Below are 22,766 nucleotides of genomic sequence, written 5' to 3'. Positions count from 1 at the left end.
CTCCAAATGTTCCCAGCCACTGCAAACTAAGTTGCCTTTGCTACTGCTTCCAGAGATTTTAGAGCTAGAGAAATTCAGTACTTTGGGAAAAAGGTAAAAGTTTACACAGACAAAAGAAGCATTTCAGTCAAGAGGAGTGATTCTGATCCCTATCCTTCTTGAATGCTCTGAAAGTACCTAATTAAAAGGCAAGTGGGGGTTTTGATGAAATGCAGTGAACTGAAAGGAACTGAAGATGTCAGGCCTTCCTCTGGTGCTAGGTGTGGGAATGTGCATGCAAACATGTGAACATAATTAGTGCAAGAGATGAAGATCTTCCATACAGCAAAGTAAATGAAGCACAGAATAATGTAAAAGAAGGGAAAGAAGTGTTGCACTGAATAAAAGATCATGGGTTGAAAAGAGACCACAGGGAAGCTAAATCCTTGAAAGTTTTGTAGTGACTAAATACTATTTTCTTCTATATTTTATCTTAAAATGATTAAATTTTTTTCATGGAAATAGATTCCCCACCAATCCTCACCAGCTTTTTTCTTATTGGTACTGGTTCCACTTTGAAAATACAGTGAGCCTGCATATCAGATACAGGGAAAAATTTGGTATCTATAGTGGTACTATGTACTCTATGTGCCATTATGAGGTTATCATCCGTATCTTCACTTGGAAATGGGCCTTGAACACACTACATCAGGACTCATGTTTTTTTTTTTGGAACACCATTCTTATTTACAAGTACAGAAGGGGAAATGTAGGACCTGCCACCAGTTGCCAGTCCCTAAATTAAAAAAAACACAACACCAAAAACAACACCCCAAACTATTGCAAACAACTTTGTAAGGATGACTGGAAATCATAAGGCTACTTAGTCATCACAATGATGAAAAACTGCAAAAAGGGAGTGTGATAATATGGCCACCACATTAACTCCCCTAAGATAACACTTTTGATATGTTTTTCTTTCCAAGAGTTGTCTAGAGAACATCAGAATCTGCATTATTTTAGGTCATCTCTATGGGGGAAGTTGGAAAAGGATATTAAAAAGAGCAACTTTACAAGAGGAGAAGAAATTGTCTTAGCCTAAGATTGAGAAATATTAATAGAAAAAAACATCTTCCCAGCTTGCAGAGCTGACATGGGTTAAAATTGCAGCTAGACTTAAAACTATTGCAGTTGCTTCTTGCATTGAAAAAAACCCAAAATTCGGAAGTGGAAAAGCAAGCTTTCTCACAATGTCAGTATGTACAGATGTATATAATGGTGCATACCGGTATATATATACAGGTGTTTGGTGCCTACATATGCAAACACACTTCAGATACTTTCTTACCTACTACCCATTTCAAAATTTCATTAAAACAACACACAAAGAAAACAGTTTTCTCTGAGAATTTTAGCTCCTTAAGCCATTTACAATTCAGAGACATGATGCTAAAACTTCCTGGAGTTTATGTGATTCTCTGAGGTGTATATTGATGAGTACAGTGCTCCACATCTTTCTTATTTGGTTCTTTCAACTCACAAGCATGGCTTTTGGAAGTTATTCACAGCAAAGTACTTTGGACAGCTTTATTTATAGTGAGGCTGGTTCATTTCCCTATTTTTTCTCCACTAGGTGGCACAATTTATATTATTTTCTTGCACATTGTCTTTACTGACCAAAATGAAGTCTATATTGAAATAAAACTTTTGTAATAGAAAGAGTACATAGCACATCTATTAAAATCCAGAAGATGCTCATAACTATGCTCATAAATGAAATCTAGAAGACATATATTTAATTAAACTCACACATCTCTTCAGTGTCATCTTTTCCAGATAAGATAATTCTTGGGTGGTCAGTATGGATGTGAAAAAGCCTTCTAACCTTATTAGGAAGTTTTGCAGAAAATATGTGTCAATATATTGGCCCACAAAAAGAGGTTTCTTAGAGTACTTTCTGCCATTTTAGACACTGAGACTGAGAAGCACCTTATAATTCATCTATTCATTCATGTTTAATGCATATTCAGAAGAGTTCTGTCATTATGCAGCCTCAACCAAACCCATAGACCTCAATGTGATCACAGACATACTCTTGTCAGTAGTTCATCCATTTCTGTCACCAAGGTATCCAGATTTTCTCGTGCTAGCTGAAGAAACCTCTCTGGTGCTCTCTGAGGTGAAAGCAAATGCTGTTGGGAAAGAGATGGGAGAGTGAAAAATCTGTATGTAATGAATGTTTGTGCTTCCAAATATTAAAGAGAAGCAGCATCAAGCATTTCCTTTTCATTAAAATATGCAATCATTTTTGTCATTGACTTGTGTCACATTTATCCAACAGGCTTTTTTCAGGAATCTCAACTTTATATAACTTCTAAGTAAGGTAGGGAACATACAGTACATAAAATACATAACCACTTTATGGACCATCAGCAAGAAAACTATTTTATTTGTATGCAACATTGCTTTTCTATGCCTGAAGTATAACTCCTTGCATATATGTTCAGAAATTTCTGTTGCAAGATTTATGTATTAAAGTAAGTAAAAATAATAACTTTAATACTTATTTATCAACCAAAGCAAGCCTGAAAGAGTTGAATCTTGGATTTTTCTTCTTCCCTGAACCTACTTACAGCTGTATGGTTGAACAGAATCAAGTACAGTTATACTGAAGCTCTGTTATGTATATATGAGAATATTGCCAACATACCTTTAATTCCTGTGTCATGTTCTCAAAACCATGTAACATTTTATATGGAGCAGGCAGTGGACCACTAAGGTTAACACTCAGGATCATCTGGTTTAGGCGATCCAGGTCATTGAGAAGGAGTCCTGTGCATTCATCATCACAAGCTGGGGGAAGAACAACAAAGCTCATTTCTTCCTGCTAAACATTGAATACATTTGATTCAGATACTGTGTAGCACATATGCAATTCTGTGGGAGATAACACTAATTTCTTACGTATTACCACAAATGTGTAGCGTGAGAAAAATGGAAACAACAACCAGGGAATAGGAAAGTTAGAGAAAAGGAGACGGGAAATTTGGAAAATCTAAGGAGCTCTGTAAGAAACACAGTATGCTTATGGATTTGAATGCAAGAAAAAAATTAAGAAAATCTCCATATAACAGCATGGCCAAGCATACAAAACCTATAATGCAGACAGTTGAAAGCATCCAGGTAAAAATACTGACAGGTTTCTTTTAAAAAATTGCTTTTTCCTACCTCTTTTCACTAACCAGCTTATAAGCTTTTTATGTATGCGTCTTTTCTTGCAAATATCCTTCAGGATGAAAAATATTGTTGTGTGCTGCATATATCAAAATAAGTTTGCATTCCCCCCCCCACAATCCCCCCTGCTTTCGATTAACTATCACAAGAAATTCTCATCTTGTATCATTTATGCAGCAGACAGGAGAATTCTTCATCCTTTAGAACACAGTTGTGGGAATATCTTTCTCTGCATAAAGAACTGGCAAACCCAAACATCTCAGGAGATGAAGCAAACTGTGAAACAATGAATTCAATGGTGATGTTAAGAGACATGGAGAGTTGTACCTAAACTTTTACAAGTGTGTAATTATTTATTTCAGCAAAACTAAGCAGTTTAATTGCAAAAAAAAAAAACAACCCACTAAGCAAAGTGTATGTTTTTGTAAAAAAAGAAGTAATTTTCAAAAGAGAAATACTTCTTTTTTCCTGAAATCTATTCTTCATGTAGATTAAATCTTTTCTGTTCATTAAATTTTCAAAGTTACCTAAATATGGCTCTTATTCTGTTGACTGGTCAATATAGCAAAGACAAAGAATAGAGTTAAATACAGAGAAATAAATAGTAAACTATTTCAATACACCATGAAACTCAAGTGGTGATTGAAAAGGAGACAAGGTAGGTGCTGGATTAGTGTAGTAAGAAGTGGGTGAAGAAAGCTAGATACTACTGTTATTTTAAGACTTCCTTTTGCATTTTCATTGCTTCCATTTGCAGACTTCTTCCTCCTATTTCACAGTATTTTGTTACATAAACTGAACTGCACTGGAACTGCAGTCAGTAACTGTGGGCATGATACATTCTGATTTATGCTCCTACATGAAATTTAACCTCCCCCCCCAACTTATTATCATCCCTGTTCTTGCCATCTGTGTGCTTGCCTTTAGAAGCCTAAGAGAATTCAAGGAAAAGCAAGTTTTACAGCAAATAATGTTTTATATAACAAACACCTGTTCTGTAGCTGATCAAGGTAAGGAGGTAAGGAGACCTAATAGTCATTTTGCTGGATAAAAATAAATGATCTTGAACCCGAAAAAAGTTGGCCTTTATAGTTTAGTTTTTGTTGTGTTGGTTTTTTTTTTTTCATATATTATTTTACTTATGAAACAAGTTAAATCCATTCACCTTCAAAATTTTCCTGCTGGTTGGCAATAAATTGCTAAAAATTTGTTACATGTTAAAGACAAACTCAATTCACACCAATAAGAAAAAAATGAACAGCCCATGAAGAGACAAAGTATTTGCAGTGAGTGGACAATCAATAAGTAAGCATTCAGTAGAAATTAACACCTCTTGCCCACTAATCAGGTTGAAAAGAGGAACTGCATCGAGTGAGACCAGAGCTGAGTAGATGAGACAGGACTGCACTACTCCAGTATGCAATCTGTAATGTACTGTAGCTATGGGAAATATTTCAAGACCATGATTATATTTTGAAAGACTAAATACTTCTGTGTCTATCTATAAAGCTGTCAGGATAAATTCGTGTCTAATATTAACAAATGCAGCACTAAATTCAGATCATTACAGCAGTGCAAGCATGTCAGAGGCAAATCATGCAATCAATATTACAATAGTTCAACAAGCAATTAATGCAAATTACTGCATTTCCCATTTCCAACACACTTTCATGCACACTAAGTCTCTAAGGATTTTGACTTACCTCTTGTGAGAAGCATGTCCAAAGTATGCATGCCAAAAGAAATTATTTTAAGTTTACATACATCTAACCATTTATTCCATCTTACAAAGAAACATAATGTGCAATAAAATAAACAGATCTGAGTCACAATGTGTTCCTCCAATTGAGTGATTATCTGACATAATTTTGCTTTAATATATTCATTTCTGTGAAGATTCAGAAGACTCTGTTATGACTAGGAAATTTTTGGTCTAAGGGCAATCTGTAATGGGAGGTGGTATCCTATGACAGTCAGTGACTCTTCAGTATCAGCTTCCTGTCATTTCAGATAAAGTGTTGAACTACTGTTACCTTATTAATCTGTTAATAATTAATTAATCTAATTAATCTGTTACCTCATTTTTCCCAGTTTGGCACTAGTCTCACACCAAATAATGAAACAGCCTTACTGTGCTTTCCAAAACAGACCCCCAGTAGTACAGAGCTGAAAGCTTTAGCTTCCTTGCCACTGCTGCTGGTTTCAGGTAGCTTACATGACCAATATGCCTCCAAAATACGGGAAAACTCATACCCAGATCATGGTCTAAAACACCTACTTGTTTTTTTTTCTGATTTTTATTATCTAGAAATCCTCATCTGCTGGTTCTGATACACACCAGAAGTAGCTGAGTTTAAAGACTGCTTGTGTTGGGTGAAAGACAGGAGTGTGAGTCTAAACTCAACAGGAGCTCATGTATCACATAAACAGAAAACAAGTGATAGCTTATCAGCTTCTAGGCCAAGTAGGGATGCCCTGACTGAGCCCATGCAGCCCAAGAAGCAGTTGTCCAACACAAATGTAAATTTAATTCTTACAGCTGAGTCACATGGACACAGCAAAACTCAGAACGCTGAAGGAGCTAGTCCAAGGCTTCATAGATGTAGTGTTACACATGGCATCTTTTCTTTTCAGCTCACTCTGTAAAGGTTCCCAGCTCCTGCTGAACTAAGCACTGTGTAAGAGCTAGGAGAGACTCCCTTTCACAGATTCTACAAGATCTACCTCTAACAAAGAGCATCTCTGCTTAGTTCTGATTTGGAATGGCTGAGATCAGGGAGCTCCTCACTGTTTTAATGGAAAATCCTTGATTCTACCTACCAGTGGTTGGGAGCTCCCTTGTTCTTCTTGGTGCAGGACTGTCATGAAGTAGAGATTGACAGCTGGGAAAAAAAAATCTCTCTCATTGCAAGCATCAGTCTTGCAAATACTTAGATGCCCAAGACCTGATATTAAAGGAATCTCATTATATTATTTTCTCCTTCTACCAAAATTGAATATTTAAATACACAAAGCTGAAAGTTTGTTGACTGCAGCAAGGCTGAGGATCTTTATCTTTTTTTTTTTGCCCCACAAGATTGAGACAAGGAAAAATTCCTAGCAATTAAATATGTGCTTGATTTTTGTGTCATGTTCAGTCATTCTGTTCAGTCATATCAGCTGCTTTACATTTAGGCTTTTGCTTGACCCCAAGGAACTTCTGGGACAAGATCACACATCCAAGGAAAGGATTTTAGTTTGTGTTGCAATGCAGCTCAAAGCATTGAAGACCTTTGTTTTCAAGTCTCCATTGTAGTTACGACAGATACCCTGAACGCATTCAGGAGGTGAGTTCTGACTTATAATAGCTTATAATAATTAAAGCCACACAACAATAAAACCTTGAAATTCTCACCAGAATCATTTTGTTCCATAAATATGGCACAGCAGTGAGCAGAGTCACTGTTTCAATAACATTGCCATTCAGGCTTCTTCATTTTATGTACTACAAACTCTACAACTGAAGTGGAATGTCACAAGGCATAACAAAAAACACACAAGAGGATTACTATTTTCTGAGAAAATGCACGATTGCTACAGGCTTGATTCAAAATCTGAGAGAAGATTTAGGAGAACTTTTGTTATACTTGACAGTACACAAGCATGCTGGCAGCATTATTAAAATTAGTTTCCAGCCATCACTATTTATTCTTTGGGTACCGACTTTTTCAAAAGAGAAGGGAAAATGAATCGACAAAGTTAATTGCTTGAGTCCAAAAATTGTAATAAAGTATTCATCAGCAGAGTATTATGAATATCTCTATAGGACAACTGAGATGGCTACTTTAGCTGGGGAAATAATCCAGCTACTAGCTGTTAGAAATTTTTGTGATGTGTGGTAGACCATACTCTTGTATTACTTATTTAAAAAGAAATAAATCTACTTTTTGGATATAATTTTTCATTCCGCTATGGAATCCTAGAGAAAACAAAATTGTTCTGTTCTAAGAATATAATGGGAATGGAATTTTATCTGTGCCGTGCACCTATAATTATCATACCATAGTTATTTATCTGCAAATGAAATCTTCCCCTTTAAGCAGTGGCTTTCAAAATAAATATATATTCTATTTTACCTGTAGCCCTCTAAAATATAACTGTTACAACACAGCACTGAACAGTGACATGCACTAAGCAACTGAAAAATGACACATTATGAAAAAAGAACAGTAAGAACCCATTAAAATAGATTTTCAGCTGTATCAGAAATAGACCACTTTAGTGAACATACATGCTTCTTTGCTTTTTTTCCCCCCTCCGAAAATCTTCACTTAAAAAATCTTTAGAATACTTATGATAAGGGGTACGTTAAAATATAAATGTTATATTTAAAGAAGAATGCATTACAATATTTTGACTAAAATACATCTCTGATCTAATTTAAATACACATTATTTGGTTTTTTATGTCATACTGTGTGGTGATCCGTTATAACATTTGCCAAAAATTAATTGTTTAAATGGTTATTCTTTTTAAATATTTAAAATAAAATTTCACATTCTTAAACATTGACTTTAGCATATTAACAGGACAGCTTAATAACACTGTCTTATACTACTACTTATAAATACTTTTTCAAACATGACTGTATTTGAATGTATTTTCTTCAAGTTAAACCACTTTACCACCTAACTAGGGGTTCTTCACACTTCTGACAGGTACAATGCATTTGCAGTAGTAGAAATGGAACCACAAATGAGTAAAAGTAGGTACATCCATTCAGCTCATTTTAACTATTGAATGCAAACAGGGTCCTGCTTTTGACACTAATTAATTTTCTGTACATTAAGAGTACCATTGTTTTCACTTTTAAGGTTTTGTTATAACTGAAGTTGGTCAGAAGGGAATTTACGGAGTGTTTTGCAATTGGTTGATATATGAAAGCGAAAAACCATTGTACACAGAATCAAATCCTCAGCTGCAGTAAATGCATACTGTAACAGCTCAGTATTCTGAGAGCAAGGAAAGAAAACTTCAAGGTTGCCCCAAAGGCATTCCTATTGGCTCTTGGACAGGACAAGGACTACGAAAGCACATTAGGGGCTGCAGCAATGCATCCCTACCAAGAGCTGCACGCCGAAGCCTGTGACATACCAGACACCGTATACCACGGGGAAATTCCCACAAAATCTAGGTTTGCCACACTCCCTTTGCTACAGACCTGGGTCCACCACAGGCTACAAAGGTTATTGATCAGGCCTATTTTCTGCCATGTCAGAGGTATTGTACCACATCAGCCAAGGCAGGTTTGGAGTAATATGGATGTTGAGGAACCTTTAAACAAGAGGAAGATCATACAATAAGAGCTAATAAGCATATAAAATGTCTACTGAAATATTAAACTGGAGTTTTTTCAATTTATGATGTGGTTATTATCGATACGGTATCAACAGTAAAAAACTAGTTCCTGTGATAAGAATATGTGATATAAAGTACATCTCATCTGTTCCTATAGGTGGTTCTTATCTTTTTGACTAAAGAAAAGAAATCTTCTCATTTGACTCCTCACTTCTAGTGGTCAAATGAAATGTCCATAGGCACATATGAAGAAATGTCTTTATGGTGAAAACTGATTACTTAAAGTAAAAATGTCCCTAAAGATAGTGTAGGTATATTTCAACACTCACATTCAAATACGTTGCAGTTAAATCAGAGATTATAGAAAATAACATCGTTCAAAGCAAAAAGGTGGAAAATTTAGTTTGCCTGCAAACAGCTTTTTCCATTCACAAATAGGATTTTTAACCTTATTATCCACACAATGAAATGACCAGATTAAAAAACTGGAAAACTGTTATAAATGATAACTTGAACTTAGGCTGTTTTGTACAATGAAACTCTGCCATCCTGGATACCCAAAAGACTTTTCAGAATACCGACAAAGACTTATAAAAAAAATACTAATTCATGCCTGTGATTGGAAAAATAGGATAATACTGCCAATAATGGAAGAGCTATTCAAGATATTGAAAAAATTAAGTAATTTTCACATAGATGCCATTCTGTAAAACACAGTCCTTATTTTAAAATTTTGTACCTGTAACACTTATGGACTTCCAATTACAATTCTCCTTGACATATAGACCACAAAATGGAGCTCAAACCATAGTTATTTCATAGTTATTTCAGCAAAGGGACTACTTCAGTTGCAATCATTTTGCTGTTCAAAACAGAGCGTAAGATACTAAGTTCAGAATTAAGTCCTAAACTACATCCCACTGCAGGACTTTAGAAATTTATTTTTCTTAAGCGCACTACACTTTTAATCAATGAATCAATGCCATGTTGTTAACAGTAAAGAAATAGAAGCAATTATATCTATATTCACAGTAATCTATAATCTCTACCTGGGATTTAGGACTGATGCAAAAGCACTTATTTCAATGGACTTACTTAGAAGCTTAGTTCTGCCAAGTCCTGGTGACTGACTGAGAGCTGATCACAACCATTAGGTTGAATGAAAAAACATTCTGCATCATGTAGTTCCTGACCCTATGTGAGTAATATCTTCCTCTTTAAGCACTCCAAGAAGCCATGCACTCCATTCTTACGGAATTATATGATGCCTTCAAACATTTTAAGCACTTCTTTTTTTTTCGTTTTTCAATTTACTTTTAAAATGTTTGCAATTTGTTATACCATTTTATTTTAATACTAGAGAAGTGTGCACCTCTGGGTGTTGAGGTACAAAACAACTGAATTCTTTGGAGAAGCAAAAAAAAAAAGTATATGGTACCTACTTATCTTGACCTTACATGTCCCTCACATAGACACCCACTCTCCATGAAAAAGCTCCAATTAAAGACAAAACATTTAAACCAGCTCACTGTGCCTTGCCAATATTTTCAAATATGCACAGATTTATAAATATCATATACTTTGGACTTACAAGAATGCTACCAGTATTCTACTTTAAATTTAACAATCATGGCAACAAAGGGAAAAAAAATAAAAAAAATCACAAGGTTAGTCCCTCCACATCCTGGGGCAGATAGGGAAGAGGAAAATGCCTTACATAAGTCAGGGCTGACCATGAGTTCTAGAAATATTTTGCTACATTTTTTTAATAAGATATAAGCATACAACATTACGTGATATGAGACTGTGGGCTCAAAACAAGCACTATCTCCAATACAATGGAAAAAAAAATCCAAACAAAAATAAAAGATAATCACTTGGTATGTATCAAAATTGAGGGTAGGACAGATACCAGTACTGTAAAATATAAATTGGTGTTTTAGGCTATTAGTTTTCTATTTTCAACAAAAGAAGCTCTTTGCTGGATATAGTATACTGTCATTCCCTATATCTTTTAAATTCCAATGGATGGTTGTTGAGCCAGCGTGATCAAGTAAACCTTAGTAAAAATTTTGTGTGTGCCTCATTGTGTAGAGCATTGCAATTGCTAGTTACACATTTTGGACAGTAAAAAATTCACCAAGAGAAAAAATTGTCACAACAGTAGCAACAACCTTAAGTAAAATTACAGACTCCAAAAGGCCAAAAATTTCTTTTTCTTCCAAAAAGAAATCCTTCAAAGTTTTTTTGTCAGTTTTCAGTGATAATATTAGAAATTATTGAGAGTTTTCTTAACATCTCAAGGCTTGTGAAAAAAAAACCGGAGCAGATGCCAAAGTAGTAAGAAACCTGGCAATTATTTTCAAAGAAACCCACACAACTCAGCGTTACACAAGCAGGTTTGGATTTCTGAAGTACGGCAAACACAACCAAAAGTTATCCAGCATTCCATTAGTATACGTACAAAGGCATTGGGTGCCGTGACGCGCATGCCGATGCTCACAGCCAGCACACTTCCACCCCGTGAATCCAGGCTTGCAAGTGCACTGCCCACTGACAGGGTCACAGGGCACGGGCACGGAACCATAGGGATCACACTCACATGCCTGGCAGGACCCTCCGGGAATCTGTGGGTTTCCTGTGTAGCCAGAAGAACATCTAGACATTGCAAATACAAAACAAAGTTTGTCCAACTGAGACCCAGTGCAGAGAGAATACTTGGCAGTACTTTAAATATAATTTATATTACATGAACCAGTAAAATAATCTTTGTTGCTTCATGACCAAGAGAGAAATATTGAAAACTCTCCAACAAAGTGACTTCCAATTAGGACACAGAACAGTCTGGATAAACGAGGTATGCAAAAGTGATTCCACATCCTAACAATTTTCAGTTACATTTCTATTAAACCACAACAAAAACTCCTCTGCTATGATTGTTTGGCCTATAAACTTAGCCACTTGTGTTTTGTGTCAGACATGAAATCTCCTGGTAGACATTTTCCAATTTTGATTATCTTAATCCTTCAGTATTTTGATGGATGGAACAACAGAGGCAGTTTAGGTTATTAATTCACAATTTGGCATTAAAATGTTTATATGTAACTGTCTTTCACAGTCAATGCCCATGAGAGCACAAGAGTCACTAAAACAAAGGGTATGAGTGACATCAAGATACACTATTAGCATGGCATCTAATTTTAGAAAAAAAATTTAAACTTCTGAGCCCTGGAGGAAAAAAACTCCTCACATATCAAAAGTAAGACTGGGACAATATCTGTGATATAAATAACACTGATTATCAATTTACAGTTGTGCATATAAAAATTGTCTGCTGGCTGAGTTTTAACAGAGTATAAAGGAGAAGTAAATGATCCAAAGGCATGTACTTAAACAGTAGTAAATACACACTTGTAAAATCAAAAAACATTCATCTCCTTCATGCCTTTTCCTCATTTCATTGTCCCTCTTTCTGCTTTTTGCATTTGTCCTACCTTTGGCAGTACTGGCCTTCATATCCAGGTGGGCAGGCAGTACACCGGTAGTCACTAGGTCCTTCAGCAACACAAGTAGGGCTAAAGCTAAAACAAAAGTAAATAAAGAATTTTTTTCTACTCTCTTGCACATTTCACTTTGGTCAGCAGTGCAGAGGGGTCCAAGAAGTTCCACTCTTAATGTAAATTAAGGATTTTCTTATCTGCTTATAAAAACCTGTGAGTGCTCTCTCCTTCCTATTACAATTTTTGCAAATGCCTTGCTGTGACACTTGCACAGCTTGGACAAAGGCTCCAAGGGCTGTATCCAAGGGGAAGGAGTGAGCAGTGCCCGTGCTGTAGGCTTGTGTGATTGAATGGTGCTGTTGCTCACAGTGAACATGCAAGGGAAGCACTGGGAAGGATGTGAAACAAAAGATTTAGAAACTGAGCTAATGAACATTCAGCCCTTGCGGTCTGATTTCATTGTGTTTTGAACAAAATGAGATAAGCTGGGAAGAGTTTACTTGAAGGTAAGACATAAAGAGGGAAAAGGAACCAAAGTCATAGCTGTATGGAATCTTCCAGAAAGGCAGCATCAGGTGATCTTCTCAAGGATGTATGAGAAAAGCCCAGTCTACAGAGAAAAAAAAACCCTAAAAAGTACCTCCTTCATGATAAGGGAGAGGTCTTATTTTCATCACTGAAATTGAAGATTCTGAGCCACTTTACTACTGACTGTGGTGTGTACCTGTGGGCACGGTGCAAAGTAACATTCAGTTGACATATTAGTGTATTAAGTGCCTGCAGTTAAAACAATCAAAAGGGGCAGGTAGGGCAAAAGAAAATAATTAAATATTAAGATGGTGCAAAACCATGAAACTCTTTCTGCTCTTTGTGGAAGAATAACTAGAAAAGCACAGAGGTGGTTAGTGGTGAGCCCAGGGCTCCTTCTTGGTACAGTACAGTCAGCATCCTCATCTAACTTGCTTATAATGCATTAAATCAATAGTGCTTGAATGAGTATATAAAATTATGCCTTTGCAAAAAATGTAAACAAATTGATCTATTACTCACAAACTCATTATCCAACACATTTTCAACTCCATAAAAATAGATCCATACTAGGAACAATTCATTTTCTCTGTTATTTTTTTTTTCCCCAGCTCATCATGTTTGAAGCTGACTGCTGATTGTACAGCAGTATAAATACGGTATTTAAAACTTTAGTGGAGTTTTATTCAATTTCATAAATAAAAATAATTGCACCATAGCATTCAAAAATACTATTGTATCAGTCATGACATAGCAAGCTAATGAGATAGCTTATTAGCTATCTGTACTTCATGTAGATTATGATTACTTGACTTCCATAAAATAGGTGCAGGTAGACTTTTTCCTTAATAGCATCTTGAAGGGCTCTAACTGATCTGCACAAGATACAAATCTAACTCTCATTTTGCACCTAATACTGTAGCTTTATGGTATAAATCCATGCCACTCTATCCATCTAAAAGTCAGACATTTAGTCTAAACCAATTGTTCAGGCATCCTCTATCAGCAGTGGAAAATGGACATGCACAGACAGACCTACAAACACATTTGAAACATCTCCTTCCCTGCCCTCTGTCCAATGGTATTTTCCTTTAGGTTTAACTTGAGTGAGATATACAGTTGTCTGTCTCTATATTTACTGTACAGCTACCAAAGTTGATGGCTGTGGCTAACAGAAACAGAAATCCTTTCCATGATGTCTAGAGACATCTGAGTTAAGTTCTATAAAGCACAAGCAGTTCTGTTCCTGGACATTCTCAGATCTGACTCCTTCCTCAACAGCACTAAGAAATTGGATGAGTATCTCATGATTCAGTGTTTTTATTAAATTCAGGCTAGGTGTTATTCTCTTATCTCCTGTGAAGGTTTATGAAACAAGAGAGTCTCATGATCATGATTTCATGTGAGCATGACACAAAGAGCTATGACAACACCCACAGCCATGCAGGCTATGTGACTAAATGGGTATGGGCGCTTTGCTTGCTCTCCCTCAGGCAGCTCAGCTGTTTGAGCGTGCACCTAGGACACCTAAAGGGAACTTTTTAAAAAAGATGGGGATAAAACAACAGGGAATGGTTTTAAACTAATAGAGGGGAAACATAGATTAGATGTTAAGAGGCAATTCTTTACACAGAGTGTGATGAGACACTGGAACAGGCTGCCCAATGAAGTGGTAGATGCTCCAGTCCCTTGAAGTCTTCATGGCCAGGCTGGATGGGGCTTTGAGAAACCTGGTCTAGTGGAAGGTGCCCCTGCCTATGGCAGGAGGGTTGGAGTTAGATGATTTTTAAGGTCTCTTCCAACACAAACCACTCTATGATTCTGTGTTAAACACACTACCCACAGTCCACACATTTCTCACCTGTAGAGTACTTCAGCAACACCCATTTCTTGAGTTTATGTTAGGTTTTAAATAAGATACTGAAATGATCTCAGGAGCACAGTGTGGAGAACGTCTGAATTCTTGTAGCATGGTGCCATACACCATGTGAAGAGCCCTGCTCATTTTCCATCTGATACATGTATTTCTGGGCAACCAAAGGTTTCTAAGCCCCATGGAAAAAAATAGGATGGAATATTTGCATCCCTTTGTACTGCTAGTTAGTAACATAAGAAGTTTTTTACCAATATTTGCTGATTTGCAAAACTGAGAAGCTTGGTTGATCTTGTTCTTTGCAACTTGAATTTCCTTTCTGATACTAATAGACAGAACACATAATCAAGTTGTAGCAGAAAACACTCATGAAATGGGCAAACCTCAGAAAAACTTGTAGTTAAGAATGCATTATAACTTTCTGAGATAAAGAATGTTTCTTTAAATACCTAAGATTTGTAAGTATTCTTAAAAACTCTTGCTGTGGATGAAAGATCATGATGTCTTTACCTACTAATGTTTGAGAAAGGACTTGCATCCTTCAAAATAAACCTTAGACCAATCCAAAATAATAAAATGAAGTAAGAAGAAAAAGAAACCCTCTCCTAGGTTCTCAACTATACTGACTGAAATCCTCACTAAAACATCCTTGGGCCAGACAAAGAACAGAAAAATGGTTTTACGAAACACTTTTAGCATTTCAAAAGCACAATCATGAAACACAAACCTGTTCAGAGTGCTACTACAGTATGATGCCAAATATCATTAAGATATTTAAGATTAGTAAAACAATAAACAAATCTCAAGTGCTAAAGTATCATCTGTTGGGAACACATGCAGAAGCATCGTGGAATGGCTCATTAGAACAAAGCAACCAATAAAATTTATGCTGCAATAACTATAATGCTTTAAAATTATTCTATCTTTCACAAATTGCCTAAAACTCATGTAACATTAAATAAGAAATCAATAAATTCCACAGTGGAGAAAGAAAGGCATTGTAACACATTTATACCAACATAATATATGAGAATAAGACTTTTGCAGCTCCCTTGTGGCTGCGTTGTACTTGGGTTCTGCTCTAGCTTCATTTATGAGAATACCTTTATAGCACACACTCATTATCTTGAGTATTGCATTTTCTTCCACTTATTAATTTATTAATCACAAATTAGCAAGGGAGCAATTTCTGACTTTTAAAGGAAGATCAATTAGCAAAAGTAGATAAGAAATTTTTAGTGTAGCTTCCATGAGGCAATTCTTCTGTAGCCAGCCATCTGAAAAAGGACACAGGGAGCCCAGGAGGAAGCTCTGGCTTGCTGGAAAGGCAATCCTGCACCATGAGTTTGCTGACTTACTTGTTACTAGAAATGGGTAGGGGACAAGCACAGGGCCGACAGTCATCTGGATTGCCTTGGACAATGCCGTAAAATCCCGGTGCACACCTCTCACAGTGGTGACCAGCAGTATTGTGCTGGCAGTCCTGCCAAGCAAGGAGACAGAATGAAAGCTGTATTTGATAATTACAAGAAAGTAGGCAACATTCTGCTCCCAGCCTTAGGGATTCAAACTTACTTCAACACATAATTTCCCTGATATCATTCCCAGTGGAAAAGCTTGCTTTAAGCTTCCATCAAACACCTGCTGACTAATATATGGGCTTAAAAGGAGAAAGAACATAGGTCTGTAGCTACCCAGATGTATCCTACAGACTTTCTTATCCCATTCATCCTTTATTCCCTCCTCTTGTGGAGGAGGGAAGAACTTTTTACTTCCTTCCCTCCAATAGTTCCAGCCATTGGAGAAGGAGAAATAATTAAAATTCAGTCTTACTGTACCAGGTCATGTGTATTACTGCCTGTAAGAGCAGAATTGTGTTTACTGTATGACACATGGTACATTGTTTCTTTGTTTTGCAGATGTCTAGTTTTTCTTTTTACACAAATAGTAATTCAGGGGTGAAAAAGCACCGCATAATCGGAACTCTAGAGAATCAGAACAGAAAACTTCAAAAACTTCTTTTATGACTCTCCCTGAACTTTGACACTTAAGCTATTTAGGCAAAATTGTATTAAAATATTGTCTTCTGGTTTTTTTAAATTAGTAGCACAGCTTAGGAATTTGACATTAAGATTAAATTGGTGTAAAAGTTTAGAAGTGTAATACCTGACAAATTGATGTTTCAGAGTCACACATAGTGCTGTGTCCATGACACTGACATACAGCACAAGTGCCTAAGGACTGAGCAGGTGTCCCTCCCACAGGTGGAGATGGAAGCCTATAAAATCCTGGAGAGCATGACTGCAACAAAAAAAGATGCAGAAGAAAACAGATCATTACAGAGCAGACTGTGTATGGGGAGCATTGCAAGCTCATCTTTCCAATCACCAGTTTTTACAAGTTGTGAAAAGAATCTGACAGGCTTCCAGCTGTGTTACAAACAATATACAGTACTTTACAGATAACAAGAGCCAGCCCTAATTGGAAACATGGCTGAAAAATCCCTGGAGCACTCTACTGACATCAGGCTTTTATTCTACAGCTTGAGAGATCTTTCATTCAGATGCAGAACACCTTTCTGTTCTCACTGTGCATCAAGCATCATTCCTTTCATTACTTAAGAAAACAGTTTGTTTTCAAAATATTTTTTTTGTGTGGACTGTGGAGAGCAAGTGTGATGATTCTGTTTCCTTCATCCGTGCTGTTTTTCAAGTTCGACAAGCATGTATCTGCCTACACACTACCTGATGGGTAACAAGCAAAAGCCGAATAATAAACAAGAAAATGACTGCATGGCTGCATTATTTATAGCTATATAATTTAAAGACCATAAAAGTGCAGAATTCAAAATGTTAAAGGTTTTCCATGTCTTGAGAATATCAGCCGCAAACCAAGTTTATCCATCACAAAGTCTCCTCTACTGCAGCTTGGAAATAAAATTCCAAGAATAACCCAAAAATTTCTATCAAAGCTGACACATGCAAAATAAAACACTTGATCTTTATTTCAGGCTTATTACACGGCTCTGCAGAAGCCCTTACACAGCTCTCAGAAAGCACACAGCTATGGCAGCATAAAAACACAAACAGGAACATTTTGACAGTTGAGACCATTAAGGGTGAGTGCCTAGAGAGAAGTCACTTGTCCCACATATAAATCCCACCACCTAGTGGTGCCAGGAGCCTGTGAAGGCTGGCTGATGAGGTCATTTCCTATCGGGGACCACAATTTCTGCTTTTCAGAAAGAAAAGGAGTGGTACACTTTTCACGCAGCAATAAAATGGATGCAAAATAAAACACAAGAGAATCTGGAGTAAGTAATTTTTGTGACCAAAAGCAGGATTCTCCAGTGAAACGCTAGCTGACATGCTAGATTTATTCATGTACTACCACTCTGACAGTTTTATAATCATTGCCAGAACCTCCAGGAGTGTAAGTTATGGAAAAAGTATAAACACAATTATTTTCTTTAGAATCACAAAGAAATTAATCTTCACTAATTTCTGCTTTTCCCCTTCTATTTTGACTTATACCACATTAAGTTTCCTGAAGCATAGAAACAGTCTATCTTCTTTTTCATGGTTTGTGAAGAATTCTAACCTAGATAAATAATCTCAAATGAAAGTAATTCTGTTTCTTACTAAAATACTCTTTTTTTCCCCCTCCCTCTCTATCTCCACAAGCGTACTTGTCCAAACAAGGTACAAAACACAGCTTTACAAGTTCTGAATGACTTCAGAATCGAACTGTAAATACATGGTACCTCCTCAAACAAAACTAATATCTGGGGTTTTCTTCTGATATGCTACTGACAGTCTTATTGCCTATTTTGATCGAAGCATTTCGGAGATGAAATAAAACACAGACGAAAGATAAAACGGATGAAATTTTTAATTGCTAGTTTGTAAGTTTTTCAGAAGCAGTCATTAGGAAAATGCTTACTACTGCTTCTGCAGCCTACAGCTGGATGTGGAAAGAAAAAGGGGGGAAAAAAAAAGAGGGGCAGGGAATATAAATGGCACTTCTAGTAAAAACTGCTGTGCATATAGTCTTCACAATGCTATTACATGCATAAAGCACGGCACAGACACATACACCCTGTTAACATCCGCTTAAAAAAGTGCCAGGGTGTCAGATGGTTTTCTTCTTGCTAAAATTAAATAAACCTTCACAGAACACACCATAACCTTCACTGAGCACACAAAAAATAAACTAAGTTATGAGTATGTGAAGATCACACAATTAAGAATGAAGTATGAAGGTTGCAGCTGAGACATTTATTGATCCCCTGGTGGGTGTGAATTAAAAAAAAAGTTTAATTACATTATCATATATTTTTCCTCCAAAATTCAATTTGCTACAGTAATTAAAAAAAATAAAAAATCTGTACTTCTAAGCAAATGTTGGAGTCCATTAATTTCTCATGTATTTACAGAAGTTCAGGTGTATTCTCTTATTGAAATAGTGAGCAAAGAAAATTACTTCATTCACCTTCTTGAACACCTTTCCTATGAACTTACTGTTTCTGTTGACTTAATTGCTGCATAACACAACCATGTATAACCATGATCCAAAGGGATCAGAGTTCTCACAGATAATGAGCTATCTTTCCCTTTATTTACTTCAGTTTTTCTCCCATTGCTAGTTTGGGGGAAACCCTTAAAAGATCCCACCTAGGATGTTTGAGGCATTTGCAAAATACTCAAGGTGTTGCTCCCTGCTACCTCCACCTACCAATTGCAACTAGTGAATTTAGAATTGCTTGTGCTGGTTAAAAATGAAAACATGGTATTCTGTACACAGAAAGATTGGCAGTCTCATCATCAAGGGCACAGACAGTGCTCTTACTCAGAAATATTAACTTTTATTCTGCAATCAATGTATTATATTTTAAACAATTTCTCTGGTACCCATCATGAAATACATTTTACGAAAGCATATACAAGTCGTCTGATTCTCTAGAACACTTGGGTACTTTTGAAATATGGAATCTTCAGCATGAAATTGTAAGTAAAAAGATAAATATAGTGCATATATAAGGAGCACCCAGGTCACTTAGTGACCCACACTTTTCTCCTGATGTTCAGTAAGTTAGTGTTTTACTAAGACAAGAGTATTACACCCCTATATGCTCAAAAAGGCTTGATCTGTCGGCATCAGCTACACAATTCAGCCTCAGTGATGCTGTCCCAGTAAAGCTCACTTTCCTGTATTCTAAATATTTGAGTCATTGCCATGGTTTCAGTGGTAAATTTGCCTACAGCAATTGAAAAAAGGGCTGAAATTCCCTGTGAGAGAAATACCTGCGAGAGAAAATAAGTAATTAAATTAAGGGAGAGTTGCTGCCAGTTAAACGAGTTCACACTCAATTGCTATTCACTCCTTGCCAGTGAATGGGCCAGAGAAGGCACAAATGCTTTTCCTGGGAGTTAGGTTAATACTGTACCTCACAGGACAGACCAGAGTAACCCAGAGGGCAGTCACATTTCTCTATCAAGTAAGCCTGAGGAGCCATCCCAGATACAGGGCCGCTTTCAGCAACTTCCAGTGAGATCTCAGAAATCCTGAAAAGAAGGAGCAAACACCTCTAGTGAGATTAGTCAAGCACTAACTCAAACCCTCACAGTCAGCTGGCATGGAGGAGTCTCATTTGAATTGTAGGATTCTTAATCTATAGCAGGCAAACAACACTGCTTTTGCATCTCCCAAGAAACTACAAAGTTAACACACCTCTGGTCTCGTTTTCTAGTTCTAGGCAATAGTATAACTAGCTAAATCTCCAGCTTAATTCTATCTCTTTCTTTAATCTCTTTTCAGCCAAAGTAACAAAAGTAAATATACAAAAATTCATATTTGATTCTTTATTTGGAGGGACTCATCAAGAAATTGATGACTCTCAGGGGTGTGGCAGTAAAATTGTTCTCTTGATGAGCTTTTAATGAGGCAACTATTTAAAAAATGAAATCTATCCTCAGCAACTAAAGCAACCTAGCAAGCTCTAGAACAAAGACATTGGACATGTGCCTTTTGAGCAGAAACTTCAAGATCAGTTGCCAGGTATCATTTCTTTTTTTTTTTTTTTTTTTTTTTAGATATATAAACAAACAATTTAAAGCAAGCATGAAATACTGCTACAGAAGTAACTGCTAATATCAGAAAGGGATATATTTCTGAATTTCTAAAATTTTAACCTTCCAAGCATTTGAATAATAATAATAATAATAATAATAATAAATAATAATAATAATAATAATAATAATAATATATCCTTGCCTCCCAACAACTCCTTTTTTTTTCCAGCATGAATGCTGATCTGATAAGTAGGGTTGGGTACATAATGGACAAAGACAATAAATATAAAATCTAATGAAATACACTTAATCCTAACATATAAGACTGCTGTACTTTAAGCTTACTTCTTCATTTTGGGGATTTGTTAGTTTGCTTAAATGAATGCTATGATCTGGAATACTTATTGCCTCAGAGAAACAAAATGTGCAGAATAGTGTAAATTTTAAAGCCTCATATATAATGCTAACCTAAGATAAAATGTCAAAGATTGACTAACTGGCCAAATAAATGTCAATAATGTGGGCAGAGTCTATTCAGTACGTGTCTGAGCACAGTGCTAATGCAGAGGAGCTCACAGAGCTGCTCACCTCCTCCTCACGCTCACAGCCTGCTCGACTTCTCCCAGACCCTGACTCCTGAGGGACTGAGTGACACTGTTCTGCTCATTGGCATATAGGTACCAATGTCAGGATGAAGGGAGGAAAAGCAGAAGCCCACCACTGAACTAGATGAGAATTTTGTGACTGAGCTTATACGACCAGACCCACACGTCTTGATAACTTTGTGTCAATATAAAAATCCCCAAAGCAAAGTAGTAATTAAAACCCTCTGCTCTCTTCTTATTACCTGAAGAAAGGGGTTCAGTTGAGCAGGGAAACTGAACCAAAAAAAAACCAAACAACAAAACCCAAGCAAACAAAGCCAGGTCAAAACAGAAGACCTAAAATAAAGAGGGCAAAACCATTCAGATCTGTCAATGTAAAGTTACATTAAAATCTCTGTACACTTAATGGGAAAATAAAATGAAATTTGCCTCTCTATCATCCTCAAAAATGAGGGCACAGCTGAAAAACTGTTCACTACCATAAAGCTGTATTTAGATAACAATACACTCTAGGGCCACAAAGCTTCCTATTGTTTGTGTGAAAATGTTACTTAAGGAAGGTCAGGCTTGACTGATTTTTGGAAAATGTCTATTAGGCAGCAGTCAAACAACTGCTACCTGATCACTGTTGGGAATATTGAAATAATTTGCAGTGAAATTGAAAGCATACTTCAGTTCAAGAAATTTATTATCACAGCCCTGTTGCAAAACAAAATCTAATAAAAGCAATGTTTCCATTTAGAGTGTTGAATGTGAAAATGAGACAACAAAATGAACAATACAGGAGAAAAATGTTTGGGTTGGGATTCTGAGCAGAAACCTCTAAATCACTAATAATGCTGTAGCTTGGAAGCAGAAACAACATTAGCATTGCTACTAAACTGTTTAGCTAATAGAGTGCTAACACTAGAATAAAGCTATTTTTATGTTCCCAATTGCTGCTGCTACTTTGACTTTATTTTAAAGCGTTTTTCCTGTAGTTTATCACTTACCTGCAGCTTTTAAACTTTGCAATTGAAATTAAAGCACTATTTAAACCTAAAAAAATGTAAAAATACTTCATATATATCTTTTCCTTCTCCCAGCCAAAGATTCTTTAGCTTTATATATCTTTTTCTACTATGCACAGTCAAGTGGAAAGAGAATCTTTACTAGTTTAGAACAAGGCTCTTATTTGGAAAGCACAACACACTTTATTTAAACAAATGTTTTATTTTAAGTCACTTAATTCAAACATATGTTTAAATTTGAGCACAAATATTGTTCTTTAGAGGGTCTCAGCTTATTTTTAATAAAAGTCTTCAATTCTTGTGCAAGATAATATTCCACTAACCTTTAAAAACATTTTGGGGGATTTATATTTTAGTCTTATGCAAAACTTCCACTGAAATCATTCAAGGTGCTAACTTGAAAAAAATAATAATGTATTCCTGCTATATTCTACCAAAAGTCTCAGATGCCGTGTGATAAATGTTAACTTTGAAACAAGACAGATCATAAAAATCCATTGTAACATAACCGCCTCCAAAATCAAATACAGAATTATATGCAAGGTTATGACTTCAGATGGAGAGTTACCAGAAAGAGCAGATGAACTCTTTGCTAAGCTCTGCTGTCATAAAATGTCACATTCTGAAAT

The 22,766-nt window shown here is 36.2% G+C and overlaps 1 protein-coding gene across 4 annotated transcripts in view; it reads right to left on the bottom strand.

The window, feature by feature from the left end:
* Nucleotides 1-22,766, bottom strand: part of LAMA2 (laminin subunit alpha 2) — a 336,473-nt gene that overhangs the window by 78,390 nt on the left and 235,317 nt on the right. For 2 of the 4 annotated variants that reach the window (XM_086877039.1, XM_086877041.1), the window contains 7 exons: nt 19,898-20,015; nt 16,618-16,752; nt 15,810-15,934; nt 12,045-12,131; nt 11,015-11,208; nt 2,690-2,832; nt 2,073-2,171 (listed from right to left, as the gene is read on the bottom strand). In XM_086877039.1, the coding sequence (XP_086733165.1) occupies nt 2,073-2,171; nt 2,690-2,832; nt 11,015-11,208; nt 12,045-12,131; nt 15,810-15,934; nt 16,618-16,752; nt 19,898-20,015 (901 nt within the window). The remainder of the gene's footprint in view (nt 1-2,072; nt 2,172-2,689; nt 2,833-11,014; nt 11,209-12,044; nt 12,132-15,809; nt 15,935-16,617; nt 16,753-19,897; nt 20,016-22,766) is intronic. The other 2 variants (XM_086877040.1, XM_086877042.1) reach the window with 1 other exon arrangement.

This window comes from Cyanistes caeruleus, chromosome 2 (assembly GCF_971803275.1).
Source record: "Cyanistes caeruleus chromosome 2, bCyaCae1.hap1.1, whole genome shotgun sequence".
NCBI lineage: Eukaryota > Metazoa > Chordata > Aves > Passeriformes > Paridae > Cyanistes > Cyanistes caeruleus.
Note: the sequence above shows the minus strand (reverse complement) of the source record. Positions and strands in the feature narration are given on the sequence as shown.